Source organism: Brassica napus, chromosome C5 (genome assembly GCF_020379485.1).
Source record: "Brassica napus cultivar Da-Ae chromosome C5, Da-Ae, whole genome shotgun sequence".
NCBI classification, from domain to species: domain Eukaryota; kingdom Viridiplantae; phylum Streptophyta; class Magnoliopsida; order Brassicales; family Brassicaceae; genus Brassica; species Brassica napus.
Genome location: NC_063448.1, coordinates 16,677,985 through 16,698,931, shown reverse-complemented (window position 1 = coordinate 16,698,931; position 20,947 = coordinate 16,677,985). Strand labels below are relative to the sequence as shown.

The 20,947-nt window shown below is 37.2% G+C and overlaps 1 protein-coding gene and 2 pseudogenes across 1 annotated transcript; 1 reads left to right on the top strand and 2 right to left on the bottom strand.

Annotated features, from left to right (window-relative positions):
* Nucleotides 1-1,824: 1,824 nt before the first annotated feature.
* On the top strand, nucleotides 1,825-3,618 carry LOC106400485 (annotated as a pseudogene).
* A 1,858-nt stretch (nucleotides 3,619-5,476) lies between these two features.
* On the bottom strand, nucleotides 5,477-7,056 carry LOC106400251 (annotated as a pseudogene).
* Nucleotides 7,057-7,493: 437 nt separating this feature from the next.
* LOC125587859 lies at nucleotides 7,494-8,264 on the bottom strand. Its single transcript, XM_048759137.1, has 2 exons — nucleotides 8,014-8,264; nucleotides 7,494-7,858 (listed from the first exon to the last, which is right to left on the bottom strand). The coding sequence occupies exons 1-2, from the start codon at nucleotides 8,183-8,185 to the stop codon at nucleotides 7,704-7,706; spliced, it is 327 nt and encodes a 108-aa protein (XP_048615094.1). The 5' UTR covers nucleotides 8,186-8,264; the 3' UTR covers nucleotides 7,494-7,703.
* Nucleotides 8,265-20,947: the final 12,683 nt, after the last annotated feature.

Sequence of the window (20,947 nt, the reverse complement as noted above, 5' to 3'; positions counted from 1 at the left end):
CCTAAAGTAGCTAGTAGCAATGGCTACTAATTCCTCCTCATCCTCCACCACATTTCCATTTTCATCGAGGAGCTGAGTTATCCTATTACGTGCTCTCCTTTGCTTTACTAGGGCATGAAAGTATTTTGAGTTCGTGTCGCCTTTCCTTAACCATAAGACCCTACTTTTCTGTCTCCAAAACAACTCCTCTGCCTTAGGAGCAGTAGATAGTTCCTTTAGAGCTTCTGATATCTCCTCAGAAATAGCATCATCATTCGCATAAAGACCCTCTACCTTCTCCTTAAGCTCCTCCACTAACTTTTCTGAGTTCACATTGTTTTGCCTCCTCCATTGGCTCAAAGCTTTCCGAAAGCTAGCAATATGTTACATTATATTCGCTCCAGGAGGGAGATCCTCAGACTTCCATCCTTCCATAATAACTTGCCTTAGCTCCTCATTGTCCAACCAACGCTTATCAAATTTAAAGTTCTTTTTTCTCCTTACTGGTTTCGTGAGAATATCTGCTAGGACCGGACGATGATCTGAGCCCCAGAGCCTAAGATACTTAACAGTTGAGTGAGGAAACTTTTCATGCCAATCCTCATTACCCACAGCTCTATCTAATCTGCATCTAACAGTTGTCCCTCCCGATCTTTTTCCAACCCATGAAAGCTTATTCCCAGTAAATGGAAATTCCAGCACCCCACAATCACTTAGCATCTGCTTGAAAGGCAAACAAGAACTATCAGCGCACTTTCTGCCTCCCTCTTTTTCGCTATGATCAGTAATCTCATTAAAATCCCCTATCATGAACCAAGGTCCATTTCGTGTTGTTGAGAAACGCGTAAGACGTTCCCAAACCTGTTCTCTACGTTCTAGGACAGGGTCTCCATAAACAAACGTCATAAAGACTTTTATTCCATCAATGACTGCCTCAATGTCAATCATTATGTTATTCGAAAATAAAACATTAACTTGAAATTTATCCATAAGGAATAAAGCTAAACCTCCGCTGAGACCAAGTGGCTCAACAGTAAACAAATGATCAAATCCTAAGTCGGCCTGAATGTTTTGCAACAGCAGCCTCCTATTCTTCATCTCAGAAAGAAATACAAGTCCTGAGCGATGACACATCTCCGTAAGGCGTCGAACTGTGAAGTCGTTCCCAATCCCTCGACAGTTCCAACTGAGTGTCTTCATGGATAATGTCTGGAGGTGTTTTTGGACCCTTCCAAACCATTTACCTTACTTGAACTTGATCTCGAAGCCTTCGAACTGTGGCGATGATGAGTAGACCGATCAGAGCCCTTTGATGAACTTGGTCGATGTTTTGGAGATCTCCGACGAAGGAACTCAGCTTTTTTTATTTGGTAAACCCAAAGGGATCCCAGACCTTCTCCCACCCTTTGTTGAAGAAGATCTTTTAACAAAAATAATTAATTCAAAAAAGATTATGGATGTGTCTATTTGGACTGTAATAGTAAGCAAAGAAAGCATGCACGCATCGTTTATATTTTGGTACGTCACGTTCAATATTTATAAAATTTAAATAGTCTAAAAACTCACATGTTCAGTATTATACATATACACAAAATATATAGTTGGTTAAAATGGATGTGCATGCTCATGTTTTTATTTTATTTTCTGAGTTGATAATGACAAGCTACGCTACCTCGTGACCAAAAGTATGTAATGTCATTTAGATGACAATTGATACATTTAATGGGCCAACTAAGATATTATTGGGCTGTGGATCTCGAATTGATTATGAAATTATTATGGGCCACAAAAAAACGCTGCCGTATTAGCTTTTTAACCCTGAAGAGGTTTTCTCCTCCATGCATCTTCTCTTTATAAGTCAGTCTCTCTTGTGCTCTCGAGCCTGTGCAAAACCCTAGTCTCCTTGCTGAAATTCTAGCTTCTTGCAGGTTTGTTCCGAAAAATCTCTAACTTTTCTTTCTTTGTCTCTACATTCTCCTTTACTATCTCATTGGATTGGTTTCTTAATGTTAGTGTAATATTTTGAGGAGTTACTGTTGAAATCTACTTGATAACTGGTCCTGCGTACATGTTGAGTTATATATTGACCTATTGTGTGATAAAGTTTGAAAATTTTGAGTGTTACTGCTTGAAATGTTGAAATCTGCGTGATAAACGGTCCAGCGTACATCTCTTTACGGGTTTTGTGTGATATATTGACGATCAAATTTGAGATTTTCTCTGTAAGTAACTTACACATTAACGGTCCTGGGTACATGTCTTGATGGGTTTTGAGTGATATATTGTTAACGAGTAAAACTTTTCTGTCTGGTCTCAGGAACCAAATTGAAAATTTTGATGTTTGAAGCGGTTACTCTTTCGTCTTTTAGGACTAACAAAGCTTCCGTCTTTTCCTTTGTCTTTAGGACACTCAACCACAGCTATCAGTTTGTCTGAAAAGATGGAGCAATTTCCGGAGCTGCCACTGATTCCTTCGCTTCCAGACGACCTCACCATTGACATCGTGGCTCGCGTGCCCATAAGCCACTACCCGACACTCTCTCTCGTTTCCAAGAGTTTCAGGAAACTCATCGCTGCTTCGCCTAAGCTCTACAAGAGACGATCTCAGCTAGGCATCACCCAGCACCGTGTCTACGCCATCCTCCGTAACAGCAAGGCCCATGAGTTCAGTTTCTACATCCTCCACAACCTCAACGGCTACAACCGCTTGGACCGTGTCCGGTCACTTCCGTTGATATCTTCTTTTGCCCTTAATACCTGCTGTGTCTCTGTGGGTTCGAAGCTGTACGTGTTTAGCGAGAACTCAGCCCTCAGCGTTGACTGCACCTCTCACAAGCTTCAGTCCATCCCTGACATTCCTGATCCGATCTCTCATAGACAGGTTAATGCCATCGGGAAGAAGGTTCATCTACTCGGTGATACATTTTGTGATGTCGTCACGGAGAAGGGGTGGTCAAAAGGGTTTAGGAAGGCAGTTGCGGTGTTTGATACAGAAACACAATCGTGGGAGCCTACGTTAGTTAACGAAGACCTTAATGAATTTAGAGAGATCCACTGTGATTCCTGTGTGATGGAGGATAAGATTTTCCTGAAAGGTGAAGACGATGTTGTTTCTTTGGTTTATGTACCAGAGGAAAGGAGGTGGGAATTGATGAACGAGGTGTTGGATTCTAAGTTATGGGAGGGTACGTGTGTGTGGTTGACGGCGTCTTGTACGCTTACGGTCATATCGAGAAGACGTTGGTGGCTTTTGATCCGAAGCAGGGCTATTGGAGTGTTGTTAATGGATTGAAGGAGTTTTTTGCTTTGGAGACATCATGGTGGTACAATGCGGTGAACTACGGTCCGAACAAGCTGGCTCTCTTCTTTCCTAAAACACTGAACAACGAGAATGACGTTACTTTCTGTGCGGAGGTCGCTTTGGAGAGGCGCCAAGGAGGAGAGATTTGGGGTGAGGTGCAGTGTTGTGACATTGTCATTAGCGATGAGCTTTTACAAACGGTGAAACTTGTGGCTGTCACGGTTTGATGCAGCGCAATAAACTCTCTATGTAGATTCCGTCGTTTTTTTTAATTATCCTAAATGCCATGGTGTGGTTGTAAGTTTGCTAACATGTAGCCAAAACCTTGAGAGCGTGTTTTTGTGTTTATGGTGTTTGTTTAAAACTTGTGCTATGTTTTATCATTAGATCGCTTTCCTTGAGACTTGAAGTTTTCTATGTTTTCTAATCGTTTCCTTTAGACTTGTTTTGAGGTTTGCTTTCTCTGAACCTCATCTGTAGTTTAATTTCTTAGGCTAAGAATTGGTGTCATATGTGTTTCCAGTAGTTCAGCTGCAGCAAGTTTGGAAGTGCCTTTGAAAGTAAACATTGAATTGTGATCCTTGTGTGAAACTCTGCTTCAAATTTATGGAACTCCTTGATGCTTATGAAGTAAATCATTAACCCTAATGTGGTGGCTCTGACGACAGTTACCATAGTACTTTTTTTTTTTTTAGTTTTTTTTTTTTTAACCACAGAAACTTTATTAATTATATTGTAAAAGGAGAATAAAAATAGGGAATCAACCAAACAGGAGGAACATCAAAGAAAACAAATGAATTATCATGATTACGCTCACACGTCTTGGTGGATTAACCTGTAACCAATGATCCAACCATACATTAGTTTTCTTTCCATTTCCGATCATAGTACGAAGTCCTTTCCGAAGTAGCTCTTTACCCATTTTGGAGTAAGAATTGGGTTGCATGCTGGAAGCTCCTGTTGGGTAAATCTTGAATCTAATGAAGAAAATGTTGGCCAACAGATTAGGTTTCTAGTTTACAAATCTAAGCAGCTTCTCGTTATAAAAAGAGAGAAGTTTGATTTGCTGGGGGGTTTATCTAACAAACAAGAAATGGGTTTAAACTTCAACTTGACACAAGTTTCACATGAGATGGAACTATTAAAGAAACCAAAGTAATAAGAAAATACAAGCAGCCATGCATTGTGTATAACATGTAGTACTAGATTACATATCACTTATCAGTAATCTGAATTTTTCCTTATATATCTATACACATTGAAAAAAATTCAGTTATTAGCCTAGCAACACCTCAAACAAAAAAATCTGAGTTTCTGACATTCATTTATATGCGCACATAAATTCCTATCGAGAGAACACATAGACGGATTGATCAATTACAACAAAGAAAGGTGGAAAATTAAAAAAAAAACATTCCAGAAAACTATGTATGATCACAAAGCACACATTTATCGATCAGCCGATCACAAAGTTTCTGACATTCATTTTTTTTTAAATGATGCTTTCTACTCATATGTTTTTTTTATCATGTGTATTTTTAATAGCAAAAATTTCAAATTACTGATAACAAAATTTTCATTATGGGACTAATAATTTTAGTAATTGATAATTTAAAAACATTTATCAATGTTAGTTCAAAACTTTTATCAAAAAAAATTATTCAAAGTAAATTTTGAAACTAAAATATTTATTTATTCAATATGGTTTATAGTTTAATTTAGAATGATATATATACATATATATTTTAAATCTTAATGATTAATTAAAGTAGACTTTTATTTATATGATTTTGTAATCATTTGTATTTTGTCATAACAAAAATTTTAAACCATGGATCGTAAAATTTGAATGTGAGACTTTTAACAGTTTTAGTAATTTATAGTCATTTTTTAAAATTTAAAATATAAAATATACAGAAAATCTAAATTTTTATAATATGGTTATTGTGTTTTTTTTAAAATTATTTTAATAGTTTTAAATTAAACAAATTTGATAGAAGATACATTTTTTTATCAGATCTTTATTATTCAAAATCATTAATTGTCATATATATTTTACCCACATTAGGCAATTCCGTAATCTTTATTTAAGAAAATAATAAATGACATTAATAATGAATTTATGGTTAGTTTAATAAAAAAATTATTATATAATTTGATGAATCAACCTATTTATCTAATAATTCTAAGAATCATCCTAGTGATGACATGTGACTACAAAAAGAAGTTGTAACGTTTCACAAATAATATATAGGGGATTCTGATCTCACGACTCACAAAGTCAATATTCACAAATCTATTCGCCAAACAGGACACTTAGTCATATCCCAAATAAAAAAATATATAACATTTCAATTACATTTTTAAATCACACAAAAGTAAATTCTACCATAAAAATGTGTCTAAAGAATTCCATGTGTTTAGCAGATGAACGGTTTATTAACATGACGGTCATGACAATACAAACCTGGCCGTTGACTAAAATTCTGTCTCTTGAGAATCTCTCTAGCTCTCAAAACCATCTCCTTGTTTGTTATCTCCTTTCTCGTCTCCGCTAATATCGTCTGAATCGCATCACTGAATGCTCCATACGCTTTACCAGTTCTTGTCACGTAAACATCCTCAGATCTTTGATCTGTTTGACATCCACTTAACAAAATACCGTTGTCCGGAACCTTACTTTTAACCTCAGTTCCTGTACCATTTGTATTAACCTCGCGCTTTCCCAAGAACATACTTATCAATCCTCTGTGACATTTCTTTTCATTGAATTGGAGAGCATCACATTCAGACTCGAGTCTTCTCCAAATACTTTAACAAGTGTCTCTCTGGTTTTCCCATGATTGATATCGGTTTGACCCGTTTGTTCCTTGAGAAGACTTACATAGCTATCTAGAGGTAGATATCTTGTTTTCATATCGACCGTCTCACCGTCCTCTAACTCTGTCTCTCTAGTGAAACTATCGTGGCCACCTCCACTCTCTCTATGAGGATCGTTCGAGATTCCACAAGTCGTTGGAAAACTCCTCACAATGCTAGCTAAGAAGTTAAGGACGCCAGATTTAGGCTTATTCACGTGGCTCTCCCCCATCTGTTCCTTTGTTTCCTCTATGAGACCACCACTATGACAAGAGGCCGAGATTATCGTCAAGAGACATCCTTCTTTTACTTCTGCCACCATGTCTCTAAACTCATTACAACCACACATTTTTGGCAAGAAGGTGATTATTATAAAACCCTCTCAGACACATGTATATTTATATGTTACAAGTACGAAGATTCAAGACGTGTATCAAGAAGATTGCTTACATATACGTAACGTATGCGTCAAGTTTCGATAGCAGAGTACTCTGCTTTATAAAACAGAGTATTCTAACTCATAAAACGTGAAATAAACACATAAAATGGAACCATTAAAAAGTGCACGTAACCATGATCAGATTCATATCGCAAGGAGTGATGCACTCGTCATAATTTGTAGCGTCGAACAACCCTTGCTCTGTTGGGAGTCTCGTGCCATGTCCACTGTAATGAAACACCAAAACATCACCGGACTCCTCTTCAGCGATGAGTTTCTTGAGAGCCTCGTGGATGTTCTTGCCGGTGGGTTGGATGCTGGATTTGTCCGTGTCGATCAGCACTCTTATGTCCTTGTTAGAAAACCCGTAACGGTCGATAAGGCATTTCTTCATCCGACGTACGTCGTTGACGCAGCCACATAGCTCCACGGCGGTTCCAGGGTGGTTTATTCCGATCAGAAGCGCTTTCTTTGCCATTAACAATATGTGTGTGGGGGGGGGGGGGGGGGAGGGGGGGGGGGGAGTCTCCGCTTGTTTTGTTTCTTTCCTTCTAAGAATTGAATTAGTTCAGTTTATTAAAAAAGGAATGGTTTAGCATTTAACTAATGACCAATGGTCCAATAAAGACTAGCATTCTTGTTTGTTATCTTGTCTTTTCCTCTTTGAGGGAAACTTCGTTTAGTGGTCTTTGGGTTTCACTTTATAATTCATTAATCTTTCTTTAATGTCAAGTATAAATATAAACGTGTTATATATAGATCTATATATCGGATTAAGAAAACTTACAAGCATTAGGGCATTTTTTAGTGGCTAAAAGGTTTTCAGTACGAATATTCAAGATACCTTAAACTCTTCAACGAAAAAATGGGGGTCCATTGTGAAGCAATGGGTTCCAGCTCATTGACATCACTGGGTATGTCAATGGTGCATAACATCAGTCCCAGAAATTTACTGAGAACATCAGAGGAATCCATAAAAGTTGGCACAATCTGGCTCACAAGTCCAACCAAATATCGGTAATCTATTACACATTGACAAGGAGTTAAAATGGCAAAACAAACCTATGTTTTCATGCGTGCTTAATAAGAAATAACTCACCACAAACTTTGAGACCTTTCCCAACCCTAACAGCTGAAGTAAGCAGTGTCAAGAGTCGGGTCAAATGAGCTGAGCTTTTGTTTATACAAGCAGTCCCACATAACGGTTAATTCTTCTGCTTTAGTTTCCTCGCATATTCTTTGCAAAGCTGAACTCACAGCTTCTACTGTACTACCAGAACCTGTAATGATATACAACATCAAACAATGACCAACTAGTTTCTAAACTAATCACATGAACATTATTGGAAATGGATATACTAGAGAGATATATAGAAAACACACTAGACTTATAAAATAAGAAAATTCTAACATATATTTAGAAAAGAGGACTTACCCTGAGGAAAATCATCACAAGAGGACAATGTTGAATCTTTCAGCAAGAAACTCAAAGCTTTCCCAGCTTTGGAATGGAGACTTTTCTCAGAAGCATCCCTGATCATAACATGATATAGTAGAGTAGCTCCTCCACATTTATTCAGTGGGTTAGCAAGTTCAGAAAGGATCATCTTGATCCCTGTAACGTTCGTGAGATAAGAATCAACTAGACTGTCCCTAACATAGACAAGGAGAAAACATAAAGAAAAAATCAATTCATCACCTATCTCGCGTTGCTCATCCCGTGCAGTCCTCAACAAAAGTGCCATCGAACGTGACATCAATTCGTTGATAGATTCTTGGGGGTAGTACCTCAGCTCCAGTGTATCAAAAGAAACAGAGAAATATATAAGCCGTACGATCCAGTATCATTTACAGTACTAATCCACTTACCTGAGAACACCTTCGATGTCGCATATGAGATACTTCTGCAGGTTCATTACTATGTTGGACCATGATACGAATATCTTCACGTAAGGAAAGGACCAGAACATCAGCGAAAAATAATCTGTAATAGTAAGCATTGTTCTGAGTGCAAAACATGTTAGACAAGAGCAAAAACCTGCTTAACAATATCTGGCTCTTTCTGACCACCCTTTTTCAGAAGTTTCACTAAGGAGTTAACAAGCCTTGGAAGGAAGCTAGACAAGAAATATACAAAAGGAATCGGCTAGAATATATAGACAAGAACTGATCAAAGAGACCACAAACGAAGCAAGAGAAGGAAGGGAAATACAATTTTATATAACATTCTGTAAATTATATGCATCAGTTCATACATGTGAAAAGACTCTATATTGTCTAGTATTCCATGAGTAATCTGTAGCAGCTCAAAAAATATTTCAATGGATCTTCCAAAGCATTAACTTCCGCTAAGTTATATAATTTACACAACTCTGTTTTCACTTTTCAGAGTATGCTAGGCACAAATATTTGGAATGCTATAAGAATACATAAGTGGCACTTTCAAAAACCATAAAAGAGTATTGTGCAGCTGAAAAGAGTAAAGAAGTTTAATAAATACTCACGGAATAAAGCTGTCCAATAGATCTCTTGATAAAGCATCAATTAACCTGCGCAAAAAAAGTAAGAAAGATATGATCTTTACACATCTACAGAGAAAAAGATATGTTATTTGTTCATGCTTATCTTGCTTGCATGCACTGGACTAAAGATATGAGTGTGGGAAGATAGCGTACTCGAGAAAGGCTCCCAGAGATAATCTTGCTTCCATATGTAATCCACCAGAGACAAGCTTTGAGAAGACTATTTCTTTTTACGAGATGACCAACGGCAGAGTTTGAACAAAGGGGAACATCTCTTCATAGAATTTAGTAAAATGTTTTGCTGTATTCAGTTCCTGCAGTTTTGACCAACCAAATTACATGTCTCTCTGAAATATATATACATGTGACCAACGGCTACCAAAGAAGTTCATGAAGCAAAGAAATTTAAGACTATAATAGGTGATTTTTTTCTAGAGTAAGTAACTTGAAACCAGCAGTAGGATACGACACTATAAAGACAAGTAGAAGAAGAAGAAAGATTAAAACTTTGATCAGAGTAACAACATACCCTTAATTCTACGAGGCGATCCTTGAGAAAGATGGAACCCTCTGAAGGCTCAGCCTTCGCCTTCTCTAAGCTCTTAAAAACATTGAGGACTTCTGTTTTAGTGTCTTCCATTTTCTCACCGACCTTCTTGAACTGCATTCATCCACACGAGAGTTACACATATAAACAAACAAAAAACACTTGTCAGTGAGTATTCTGAAACGGTATTTACAGAAACAACAGAACGAGAAGACGAACCGAAAATTTGTTCGTTGCCTCGGAGTTGTTGAGCGACTGACAGCCCTAGAATCAGCTGGAGTCGCCATGATCACGGCACTAAACTTTTAGGGTTTTGACAACTCCCTTGAAGCAAGGATTCTGATTCAGAGTTCTCTAATTTCCGATTTACCAGGAAGCAGTCAATACTCGAAGAAGAGAGAAAGCCGCGCAGCGTTTGGGAGAACAAAGGCTTAAACCCTTCTTTCTAGAGGTTTATATAGTATGTGTACTTTTAATTTTTAGAGAAATTCCGTCATTTTAAAATTTTGGTTACAATAGACTTCAACAAAGAAAACAGCCAAAATAAGTTTTATTATTTTACCCTAGGGTTAACTAATCTATACTTAAAGTTTAGACTTGAATTTTAAATTTAAAAAAATTAAAATTTTCAAAACAAAAAAGAGTTATTTTGGTCATTTTCTTTTTTTGAGTGTTATTTTCGTGATAAAAAGTTATAAAAAGCTATTTGAAAGAATTACCCTAATTTTTATTTCTATATATAATAATTACGACAAACGGACCGGGTAGATATCAGGTTCTGTTAAAAGCCTGGTAACCGAATGAGTTTTACGGTGTTAACTAAATTTAAACCGAATTATTAAATTATGGTTCGATTCAATTTAGTATTTTTCGGGTAAAGTTAGGGTATGAATGATGACCAAATAACGATGAGGAATAATGCATTTCTTAACGTTTTTTTAAAAAATTACCATTTGTAAAGAATAGTTTTTTCCTTTCCATTACTTATCATTTCTATTATTGCAGAAGAATATAAAACAAAATTATTCTTTATGATAAAGAATTAGCATTCCTAAAATTTTATTCTTATAAATTAGTATTTTCTTATTCGTTCATAATGTTCTTCTTATAATGTTCTTCTTATGGTTACCCGTTAGACCTTTACTAGTCTGGTTGTAAAGTTGGGGCTGGGTGTTTGGTTCTGTTGGTAGTTCAATGTTTTCAGTTCATGGACTTTGGGTTTTGGTTCTCTCAAGCTGTTAGAATCTGCCAGTTTTATTTTTATATTTGAACAATGTATTTCTCTATAATTTTTACCTTGAATAAAATTTAGTGAGAAAAAAGTATGATTTATGAAAGCTTATCAAGTCTTAGGGAATTAAATTTCAAATCAAAATATTGCTGATCAATATTAATACCCTTATGGCAGAGATCTAAGAATCATGACTAAGTTCTTTAAATAATATAAAATTTTAAATCTTGAAGATAATAAAAAAAAACTTATAGAACTGACTTTAAATCAACACACATAGAAACCAGACACATAAAATATGTTGTTTTGCCCGCTTCACTTTTAAGATTTCTGCAGCCTCACAATCATATCATAATGGAGGAAACCAGCTCTAGCAGCTCTTTCCGGTTGCTCTGCAACTTCAAAAAGCATCATCTTGATCCCTGTAAATAAATGTTCCCGAGATAACGATTCAGCTGCAGTGTCCCCTACAAATAGATTGAAGTATTGAACATAAAAAATGACAAAGCAATTCCTCACCTTTTTCAAGCTGACTGGGCCGAGCTAGATCCAACACACATGACATCGATCTTGATATTTTTTCATTGATAATGTCACTGGGGTATTCCTAACCAAAGGCGAAAATTAAAACATTACAACAAAAAATGATAACGAATACAATACTGTTAGACAGCACCTACAACATGTACTATCCATTCATATAACAAGAAAAAAAAGACTAATCAACATTTTTTATTGGGCCAAGTCAAGGTTGCAAGTAACAGAAAGCATTATTCATTTTAACCACAAGAATCCTCAACTGAGATCAGAGTGACAGTGATACATACATTAGATTGGAGTTGTGTATTTACCTGAGAGCACCTTGGATGTCGCGTGAGAAACAAAACCTTAGGTTTTCTATTATTTCAGACCAGGATGTGAATATCTGCATGAAATAAAAGGGCCAAAACTCAATACTATTAAGCAAAAAAGCAATGTCGTGAGTGTGAAAATATGTCGTTATACAAGAGCAAAAAAACAAAACCTGCTCAATAGTCTCTGCATCTTTCTGACCACCATTATTCAGGAGAACTACTAACGAGTTGACAACCCGTGGAAGGAAGCTAGACAAGAGAAAAAAAAACATACAAAGGAAAATGGTTGGAAATTAGTTCTATGCATTATACATCATGACAATATATTTTTTTGTAAGCTATGCATTATGAGTTCTATGAGACTTCAGAGTATGCATACAAGGGTGCAGCAGCATCGACTGTGGCCTAAGCAGTTGAAAAGGATAAATAGTTTTGATAAAAATACTAACGGAGCAAAGTCGTCCTTGAGATCTCTTGATAAAGCAGCAATCAACCTGGTGTGGGGCGAGAAAAATGGATTAGAATGTGATTCCAAAGTTGTGTGGTTAAATACAATCGAGTGTCCCTGACAAGCATGAACCAAACAATGATCCATAGATGGTCCGATGATCAAAGAGTGAGCTAGAAAATAGCAAACCTGAGGATGGGATCAATAGAGAATCTTGCTTCCATTTGTAATTCAGAGACAAGTTTTGAGAAGATGAATTCTGAATACAGAACAATTGACTGCCGAGTTTGAATATACGGCAACAGATCTTCAAAAAAAGAAATAAAATCTGCTCATGTGTTCTGATCCTACATTTAACCAACCAAAACTCAATACTCAACAAATAGCAAAAGACACATTGATGCTTACAAACTAAAAGTAGCCAAATCTGTTTTTAGGTGACTTGTGAAAATTTCAGGTTCACACAATCATTAAAATTCTCATTACGGTTCAAGAGTTAAAAGTAAAGACAGAGATACAAAGAAAGATTAAAACTTTTGATCAAAACACATACTCTCAATTCTACGAGGCAATCCTTGAAAAACGTGGATCCATTTGGAGGCTTGTCCAACACAAAGGCAAACACGTCTTCGATTCTCGGACCGGGTAACTTATAAAAAAAAGACCAAAACGACCGTAGATAGTTATAGGGAAAGCAAACAGTTGTCCAGTGAATGAATTTAGTTACAAGAAAGCACATCGAGAAGACGCACCATAAATATATTCCTTAGCATATTAGGATTCCGACAATCACCACGGCCGAAACTATAAGGATTCCGACAACTACGAGGCAGAGAGAGAGAGAGAGAGAGAGAAAGAGAGGCAAGTGTGAAATCGCTGTAACAAATATGGGGGCGGCCAGCTTTCAAGCAAAAAAAATTTTGCACGGCAAACTGAAGAAGAAGATTGTTGTTTTGTAAATTTTATTATGATATTTCACACGCAGTCTTCAACTTTACAACAGTTTAGCACATATATAATCTAAAAGTTTCCTAGAAGCAAAGGCTTCCCAAAACACAACCCACGTAATATTACAGATGTCTAAACATAGTCACTTGCTTTCCACATGCAAGTCATACCAAAATAGATTACGTAATCACTTGACCACCTTGCAACATCTTTGACTAAGGCACTTTCTAACAAATCTCCTCCTTGCCTTAGCTCCTGCAAACACCTAGTTTGTTTCTCAGATATTCAAACCTTGCTTTTGGTAAAGCTTTGGTGAATACATCAGCAATTTGATCATTTGTTTTGCAGTACACCAACTTTATCTCTCCATTCTTCTGTTTAGGCCTGGGCAAAATAACCGGAAGAACCGAACCGGAACCGAACCGAAATACCCGAAACCGGAACCGGACCAATACCCTCAAATACCCGAACGGTTCCTATATTTTTATATCCGAAATAACCGAACCGAACCGGAACCGAACCGAGAACCGAATGGGTACCCGAATATATAAAAATATTAATTATATATACATATAACATCATTAAATATATATTTTAAATTTAAAATTTTATTAAAAGTATCTGAAAATCCTTGATGATAACTAAATTATTATAAAGTATCCAAACTAACCGAAAGTATCCGAAAGTATCCGGATAGTTTTATCCGAAATATCCAAAGTAATCCAAAATATCCAAATTTTTTATGTAAATCATCTTAATTATTTGATATTTTACCCTAAATAACCGATATTTTATCCAAATTATCCGAACTACCCGAACTATCCGAACCCGAACCGGATCCAAATGAGAACCGAACTTTTTCCGGATATTTTCCGGTTCCTACATTTACTATCCGAACCGAACCGAACCCGAAACTATCCAAACCGAACCGAACCGAAAATATGTCAAATACTAAATGGATCCTCTAACCCCTATCCGAACTACCCGAAACCCGAAATACCCGAACCGAACCGAACCGATACCCGAAATGCCCAGGCCTACTTCTGTTCTTCTCTTAGATGATACAGCTTGATATTGAAATGCTTGGTTTTGCCATGAAAGATAGAATCCTTTGAGATAACAATAGCAGCTTGATTATCAACAAAAATCTATGTTTGTTCCTTTTGCTCCATATGTAGATCAGTAAGTAGTTTTCTGATCCAAACTGCTTGATTTACCGAGGCATTTGCTGCAACATACTCTGCTTCTGCAATACTCTGAGCTATAACATCCTGTATAATAATTCTCTTGCAATCTTCCATCTGAAACTTCTTAAGAATCTCTTTTGCATACTTCCTTTGATGTATAATAATTCCATCGCCTTTTTGTTGCACTTCCATTCCTAGAAAATAAAACATCAAACCGAGATCTGTCATCTCAAAGGCTTTGAGAATTTCAGACTTGAAAGCACCCACTAACATCTCGTTATTTCCGGTCACAAGCAGGTCATCAACATAAATGGAAACCACAAGTAAATTACCACTTGTTTCTTTGATATAAAATGTAGCTTCACTTAGACTTTTGACAAATCCCATCTTGTGAAGATGATCATCAATTCTTGTGTACCGTACTCTTGGTGCCTGTCTAAGACCATACAAAGCTTTTTTTTAACAAATAGACTTTATCCTCTTGTTCCTTTACTCTAAACCCAGCAGGCTGTTCTACATAGATTTCTTCTTCAAGATAGCCATTTAGAAAAGCTGATTTGACATCTAAATGAAATACTTTCCAAGTATTTTGAGCAGCCAATACAAGCATCATTCGTATCGTGTCTAACCTTGCCACTGGAGCAAAGGTTTCTGAAAAATCCACTCCATATACTTGGCTATAGCCCTTCCCCACTAATCTGGCTTTATGCTTGTTTATAGATCCATCAGCATTGAGTTTGGTCCTATAAACCCATTTAACACCAATTATCTTTCTGTCTGATGGTCTGTCTACTAGCTGCCAAGTATCATTTTTATCAATCATTCTAAGCTCTTCATTCATTGTTTCAACCCAATTTTGATCCTTTTCAGCATCCTAATATTCACCAGGTTCAAAGACAGCAATATTGCAATTTTGATAGATGTCAGACAGTGATCTTGTACCTCTCACTGGAATATCATCGATGTTATCTCCAGTGTCTCGTAGAATCCTAGGCACCTGTTCTGAATCTGATTGCTCCCAATTCCATTGTTTATCTTCCATAAAAGTCACATCTCTGCTTACCAAAAGTTTTTCATTTTGAGGATGAAAGATTCTGTAAGCTTTGCAAGAATCACTGTAACCAACAAACACCCCAGGTTCTGCCTTCTTGTCAAGCTTATCTCGTTTCAAATATGGACCATGAGTGAAACAAAGACAACCAAACGTCTTCAGATTACACATGTTTGGCTTGTACCCATACCAGACTTCATATGGTGTCTTTTTGTCCAAGGCTCTTGTTGGTAACCTATTGAGTAAGAATACTGCAGTGTTTGCAGCTTCTGCCCATAACTTCTTTGGAAGCTCTTTTTCATGCAACATGCATCTTGTCATCTCCATAATGCTTCGATTTTTTCTCTCACTTACACCATTTTGTTGAGGGCTGTATGGAGCTGTAAACTGATGCTCAATACCGGATTCTTCACAAAACTTTCCAAAAGTCTTATTTGTGTATTCAATCCCATTATCAGACCTCAAAATTTGCAACTTGCAACCACTTTGATTTTCCACCCAAGCCTTGAATTTCCAGAATATGTTAGGTACCTCACTCTTGAATTTAATGAAGTAAATCTAACAAAATCTGCTGTAATCATCAATGAACACAATATAGTACTTACTACCATTCAAGGATGGTGTGCTCATAGGACCTCCAACATCCGTGTGTACTAGCTGCAGCTTTTTTGTAGCTCTCCAAGTTGTTTGAGGAAATGGTGTTCTTGTGATTTTCCCATATTGACAAGATGTACAATCTCCTAACTCACTTTCCAACAATGGAATTCCTTTTACCATGTCGTTTTTCTGCATATAAAGAATTCCACCATGATGAAAGTGACCAAGCCGTTTATGCCATAAACTTGCATTGCTGATTGTGCTTGTGTAAGCCATATGGTCTTCCTCCATAAGGTTTAGATGAAAGCTTTTTGATCTCATTTTAATTCTGAACAAGTCACATCCTTTTGCATCTTGTATCAAACACCATTTGTCTTCAAAAATGACTTTGAAGCCTTTCTCTAGCAACTGTCCAACACTTAGTAGATTATGATTGATTTGAGGCATAGTAGATTATGATTGATTTGAGGCACATAAAGAACATCTTGAATATACTTGACACCTGTTACACTTTCGATGGCCACCGCTCCTTGCCCTTTAACGGAAAGAAAATCACCATTTCCAATTCTTACTTTAGAAGTAACAGATGTGTCTAATACCTTGAACAGTTCCTCATCGTTGGTCATATGGTTTGAACTACCACTGTCAATCAACCAAGAATCACTTGAGAGGTTAGCTGCTACAGAACTTGTTGCGACAAACAATTTTTCTTCATTTTCTTCAATCATAGTGTTTGCTTCATCCTTTTGTTGTGTCTTGCAAACTCGCTCCACATGACCGAGTTTACCACATTTTCTGCATTTAATATCTGGTCTCCACCAACACTTTCTTTCTTCATGACCTGTCTTCTTGCAGTGAGGACAGGTTTCATTGCTATTAGGTTTGTATATCCGTTTATCTGAAACTCTATTTGCTTGAAAAGCCTCTTGAAAAGCTCCTTCCATTGATCCTTCTTCTCGCATTGATCGTCTTTGCTCTTGAGCTTGCATTGCATTTGTTAGAATTAGAGAATTATTGAGAATTTATTTATGGAGAATGAAGAACATGAATAACATGAGAGAAAGGGAAAGTATGAGAGAGATGTAGATTTCAAAATGTAAGAGAGAGAAGGAGAGAATAGTTTTCTTAATTTAATTGTAGATCTGGATACAAGTATTTAAAGGCAAGTTGTCTCAGTACACAATACAATAAAATATTCATTGTTTTAAAATATCTTCAATGGTCTTCTTCTCTTTTCTTCTTCTCTTCAATATAGTAATCCTTATAAAACCTTATAAAACTTTATAAGTCTGGCAGTAAACTTCTCAAGTCTAGCAGTTTACTTCTCAAGTCTGGCAGCTTAATTCTCAAGTCTGGCAGCTTACTTCTCAAGTCTTGCAGCTTACTTCTGCTTCATGTCAACACTCCCCCTCAAGCTTGACCATATGGAACAAGTCAAGCTTGGAAGCCATGAAGTATTCCCTCATTAAAACCTCAACTAGGTAAAATCCTTTGGGAGAAAATCCAAGTCAAGGAAAAAGAGTAGAACACTTCATGAAGGAGATATCAGTGACATGAGAGGTCTATGAGTCCCAATTTTGGATGAATGAACTCACAGACTTTAGTGCTTGCTGCCTTGGTGAAGATATCAGCTAACTGATCTTCACTTCTAGTATAGCAGGGTAAAATGATCTTCTGCTCCACAGCTTGTCTCACCTTGTGACAGTCAACTTCAATGTGTGATGTAAGGAGTTTTCAAGGCTCCTAAGACAAATGTTGTAGTATAAATGATTGTCGAACCAATTCTAAGGGAATTCGAAGCAATGAGAATGCAAGTACTCACTCAATCTAAGTGCAACCAGTGATTTCAAATGATTTCTAAGCTAATGAATAAAGCTGATTCAGTTTCAGAATAATAAAAGCGGTAAATGATTTGACTTTCTTAACTAAGGAAAATGAGAACTCATGGGCATATGAATTAGACCTTGGGTGATCAAGTTTCGAACTAAGGATGGCAGACGAACAATCAAACTATCAACCTTAAGCTTAGACACGATTCTAAACAAACTCTATGTCTAGATGAATGTTCATTTACTAACACATTTCAAACAACAAATGTCTTTGGTTGAATAATATGGAAGCAATCATTATTAACAGGTCTAAGGCTATCTTAGCACTTCTAACAACAAATGTCTTTGGCAAAATATGCTAAAAGCTTAGAAGAGTTGTTTCAGGCATTTCATCGAACACCTTTTGGGTGGGAAATGCCTAAAGATCAACTTTTGAGAAGCTAACTCAGAAGATGCATTATGATTACTCTACTAGCAAGGTTTTGGAATGATCTACACTAAAACATCCTAGCTCTAACCTAATCACCCTTAATCTTCCTAACCCATGAATTCAAATGGTGATTACTCACTACTCTTCATGATTCCTCTTAAACCTATTTTGGATTTCAGATTAATCTTACAGAGGGATACAACAATGAATTGGAAACACAGAATTGCAATAACTAGATCAACAAAAATGATTCAAGAGATGAACTTTCCAAAGGTTTTTCTTTCGAACAAAAGATAATCTTCCTGGTGGCTGCCAAAGGTACTTAAAACATAGATTTTCAAAAGTAAAAACATGCATAATGAAATGACCAAAAGACCCTTAGAAAACATGAATTCGGCCAAACAAATAGACGCGGAGCAACCTCGGCACGTCGCTCCGACAAGTCGCTCCGGGCTTTGGGAGCGACCTCAGTGGGTCGCTCTGAGAGGTCGCTCCGGCTCCATTGTGTTGTCGTCATGCAATAGAAATGCGAGCGACCTCGGGGTGTCACTCTGGCCAAGTCGCTCTGGGCTTCGGGAGCGACCTGGAGTGGTCGCTCTGATAGGTCACTCCGGCTCAGTTTTCGGCTTCCACCGGGATGAGATGGCGAGCGACTTCTCGGGGTCGCTCCAGCGAGGTCGCTCTGAGAGGTAGTTTGGAGCGACCTCATGGTGTCGCTCCGTGATGTCGCTCCCATGCTCTGCTCGTCCAATGATCACCTAGAACACTTCTTTTGAGCTCAAAATGCACCCAAATGCCTCCAAGAACTCCATGTGGTACTCCAACACCTGATAAAGACTCATGTATGCAAAATGCAACCTAAACGTGGCTAAATCCTAGTCTATATGATCAAAATGCACATGGGAGAATGGATAAGACAATGTAAATATGCAAGATATCAATTCCCCCAAACTTGTTCTTTTACTTGTCCACAAGTGAACTTTCTAGAACTCATGGGGAGAGAGGTTTGAAGGTGGGAGCTCATAGCCAAAAGAAACACAACTAGCACTCGATTCAACATCTAATCCAACATGAGCACACTCTCTTATTACACTCTAGCTTCTCTAGGCCTATCTCAACTCCTTTTGCCCTTATACTCATAATCAAGCATCCACACATTCAAATCAACCAACTCTCACATTCATTAAACATAAAACATTAAGTGAATTCTTGCAAATGGTCAATTGGTCCAAATCATTTGGTTGAGTAAGAGAAGGCTTTTATTCAAGTGGGTCAAGAGCTTCAAAATCCATGATCTTTTAAAGTGGTTTACTCTCAAAACAAGTAGCCTTGACATTGCACATAATATATCTAAGAAATGGACCAACTCATGCATACAATGCTCAATCTCCATTGTTCTACCATTTTCCCAAACATACAAGTTACACAATCACTTCCCAATGTCAAACCCAACTCCCATCTCTCACCAAAAGATCTCAAGAACACTTTGCACATAAAACTCTTTTTCTCTGAAATCTATAAAGGATTTTCTCAACTTCTAAACAAATCTTAGCTCTAAACAACTTTGCTAACCCTTTTTTTTTTTTTTTTTCGGGGGCCAAGACTTTTTATAAACTCGAGCTAGACGTTTATCTATTAATTCCAATAAGATTATCCATTTAAACACAAAGAGTCTATTCTTTTCCTTCCACTACAAGAAAACAACGATATTCTGACGGACATTCCGACGGAAAATGAAATCCTCGGAATATCGCGAGGAATTTCCGAGGAAATTCCGAGGAAACACAAAATTTGGTTTCCTCGGAATTTCCTCGGAATATACCGTCGGAATTCCGAGGAAATATCAATCCGTCGGAATATTCCAAGGAAATTCTGAGAAAATATGTGTTCCTCGGAAAAAACCGATGAATTCCGAGGAAATATTATAGCCGTTGCAGAGCCGTTGGGGGATTTTACAAAATTCCGAGGAAATTCCGACGAACTAGCCGTTGGCGTCGAAATTCCGTCGGAATTTCCTCGGTCTGTCGGCAGGATTTAAACTATAAATACAAGCACTCCTCTTCCTCTTCATTCACTCCATATCTTCATCCTCCCTCTTACTCTATTTACACACGAATTTGATTCATAAAAAATATGTCTTCTTCAAATTATTTTCGTTCTTGGATCGATCGACCTCATTTGGATCCGAACAGGAGATTGCTTACGGAAGAATACCAACGAGGTATAACCGAATTCATGGGGTTAGTTCACCGACAACCGGAAGCAAAAACATGTATGTTAAGATGTCCTTGCTCTAATTGTAAAAATAGAAAGGTTATTAAAGAGTGGGATGTTTGGACTCATCTATATTTGAGTGGGTTTACACGAAGTTACAAAATTTGGTGTCATCATGGGGAAACTGATTATGAACATGGTAGTACTAGCGAACCTCAGCCAGCGGTTAGATTAGAAGAACCAATTAGAACGGATGTAGATTATGGTGTAGGTACTGAGCAGATGGTAAATGATCATTTTAGAGGGGAAGACTTACCCAATGCACAAGCAAGGAGATTTTATGATATGTTGGATGCTGGAAAGCAACCATTGTACGAAGGTTGCAGAGATGGTCATTCAGCTTTATCATCTGCTACAAGATTGATGGGCATTTTGGACACATACATGAGATTTTGATGGGCACGACATGAGATTTTGGAAATCAAGTATTTGGGCATGGTTGGATTGCGCT

Excerpts from the sequence above, each read along its gene's own strand:
- LOC125587859 (XM_048759137.1), bottom strand. The coding sequence starts at position 8,185 with ATGATCCTTTCTGAACTTGCTAACCCACTGAATAAATGTGGAGGAGCT. Across the intron at positions 7,859-8,013 it reads TTGTGATGATTTTCCTCAGG|GTTCTGGTAGTACAGTAGAA; the intron begins GTAAGTCCTCTT and ends ATATCATTACAG.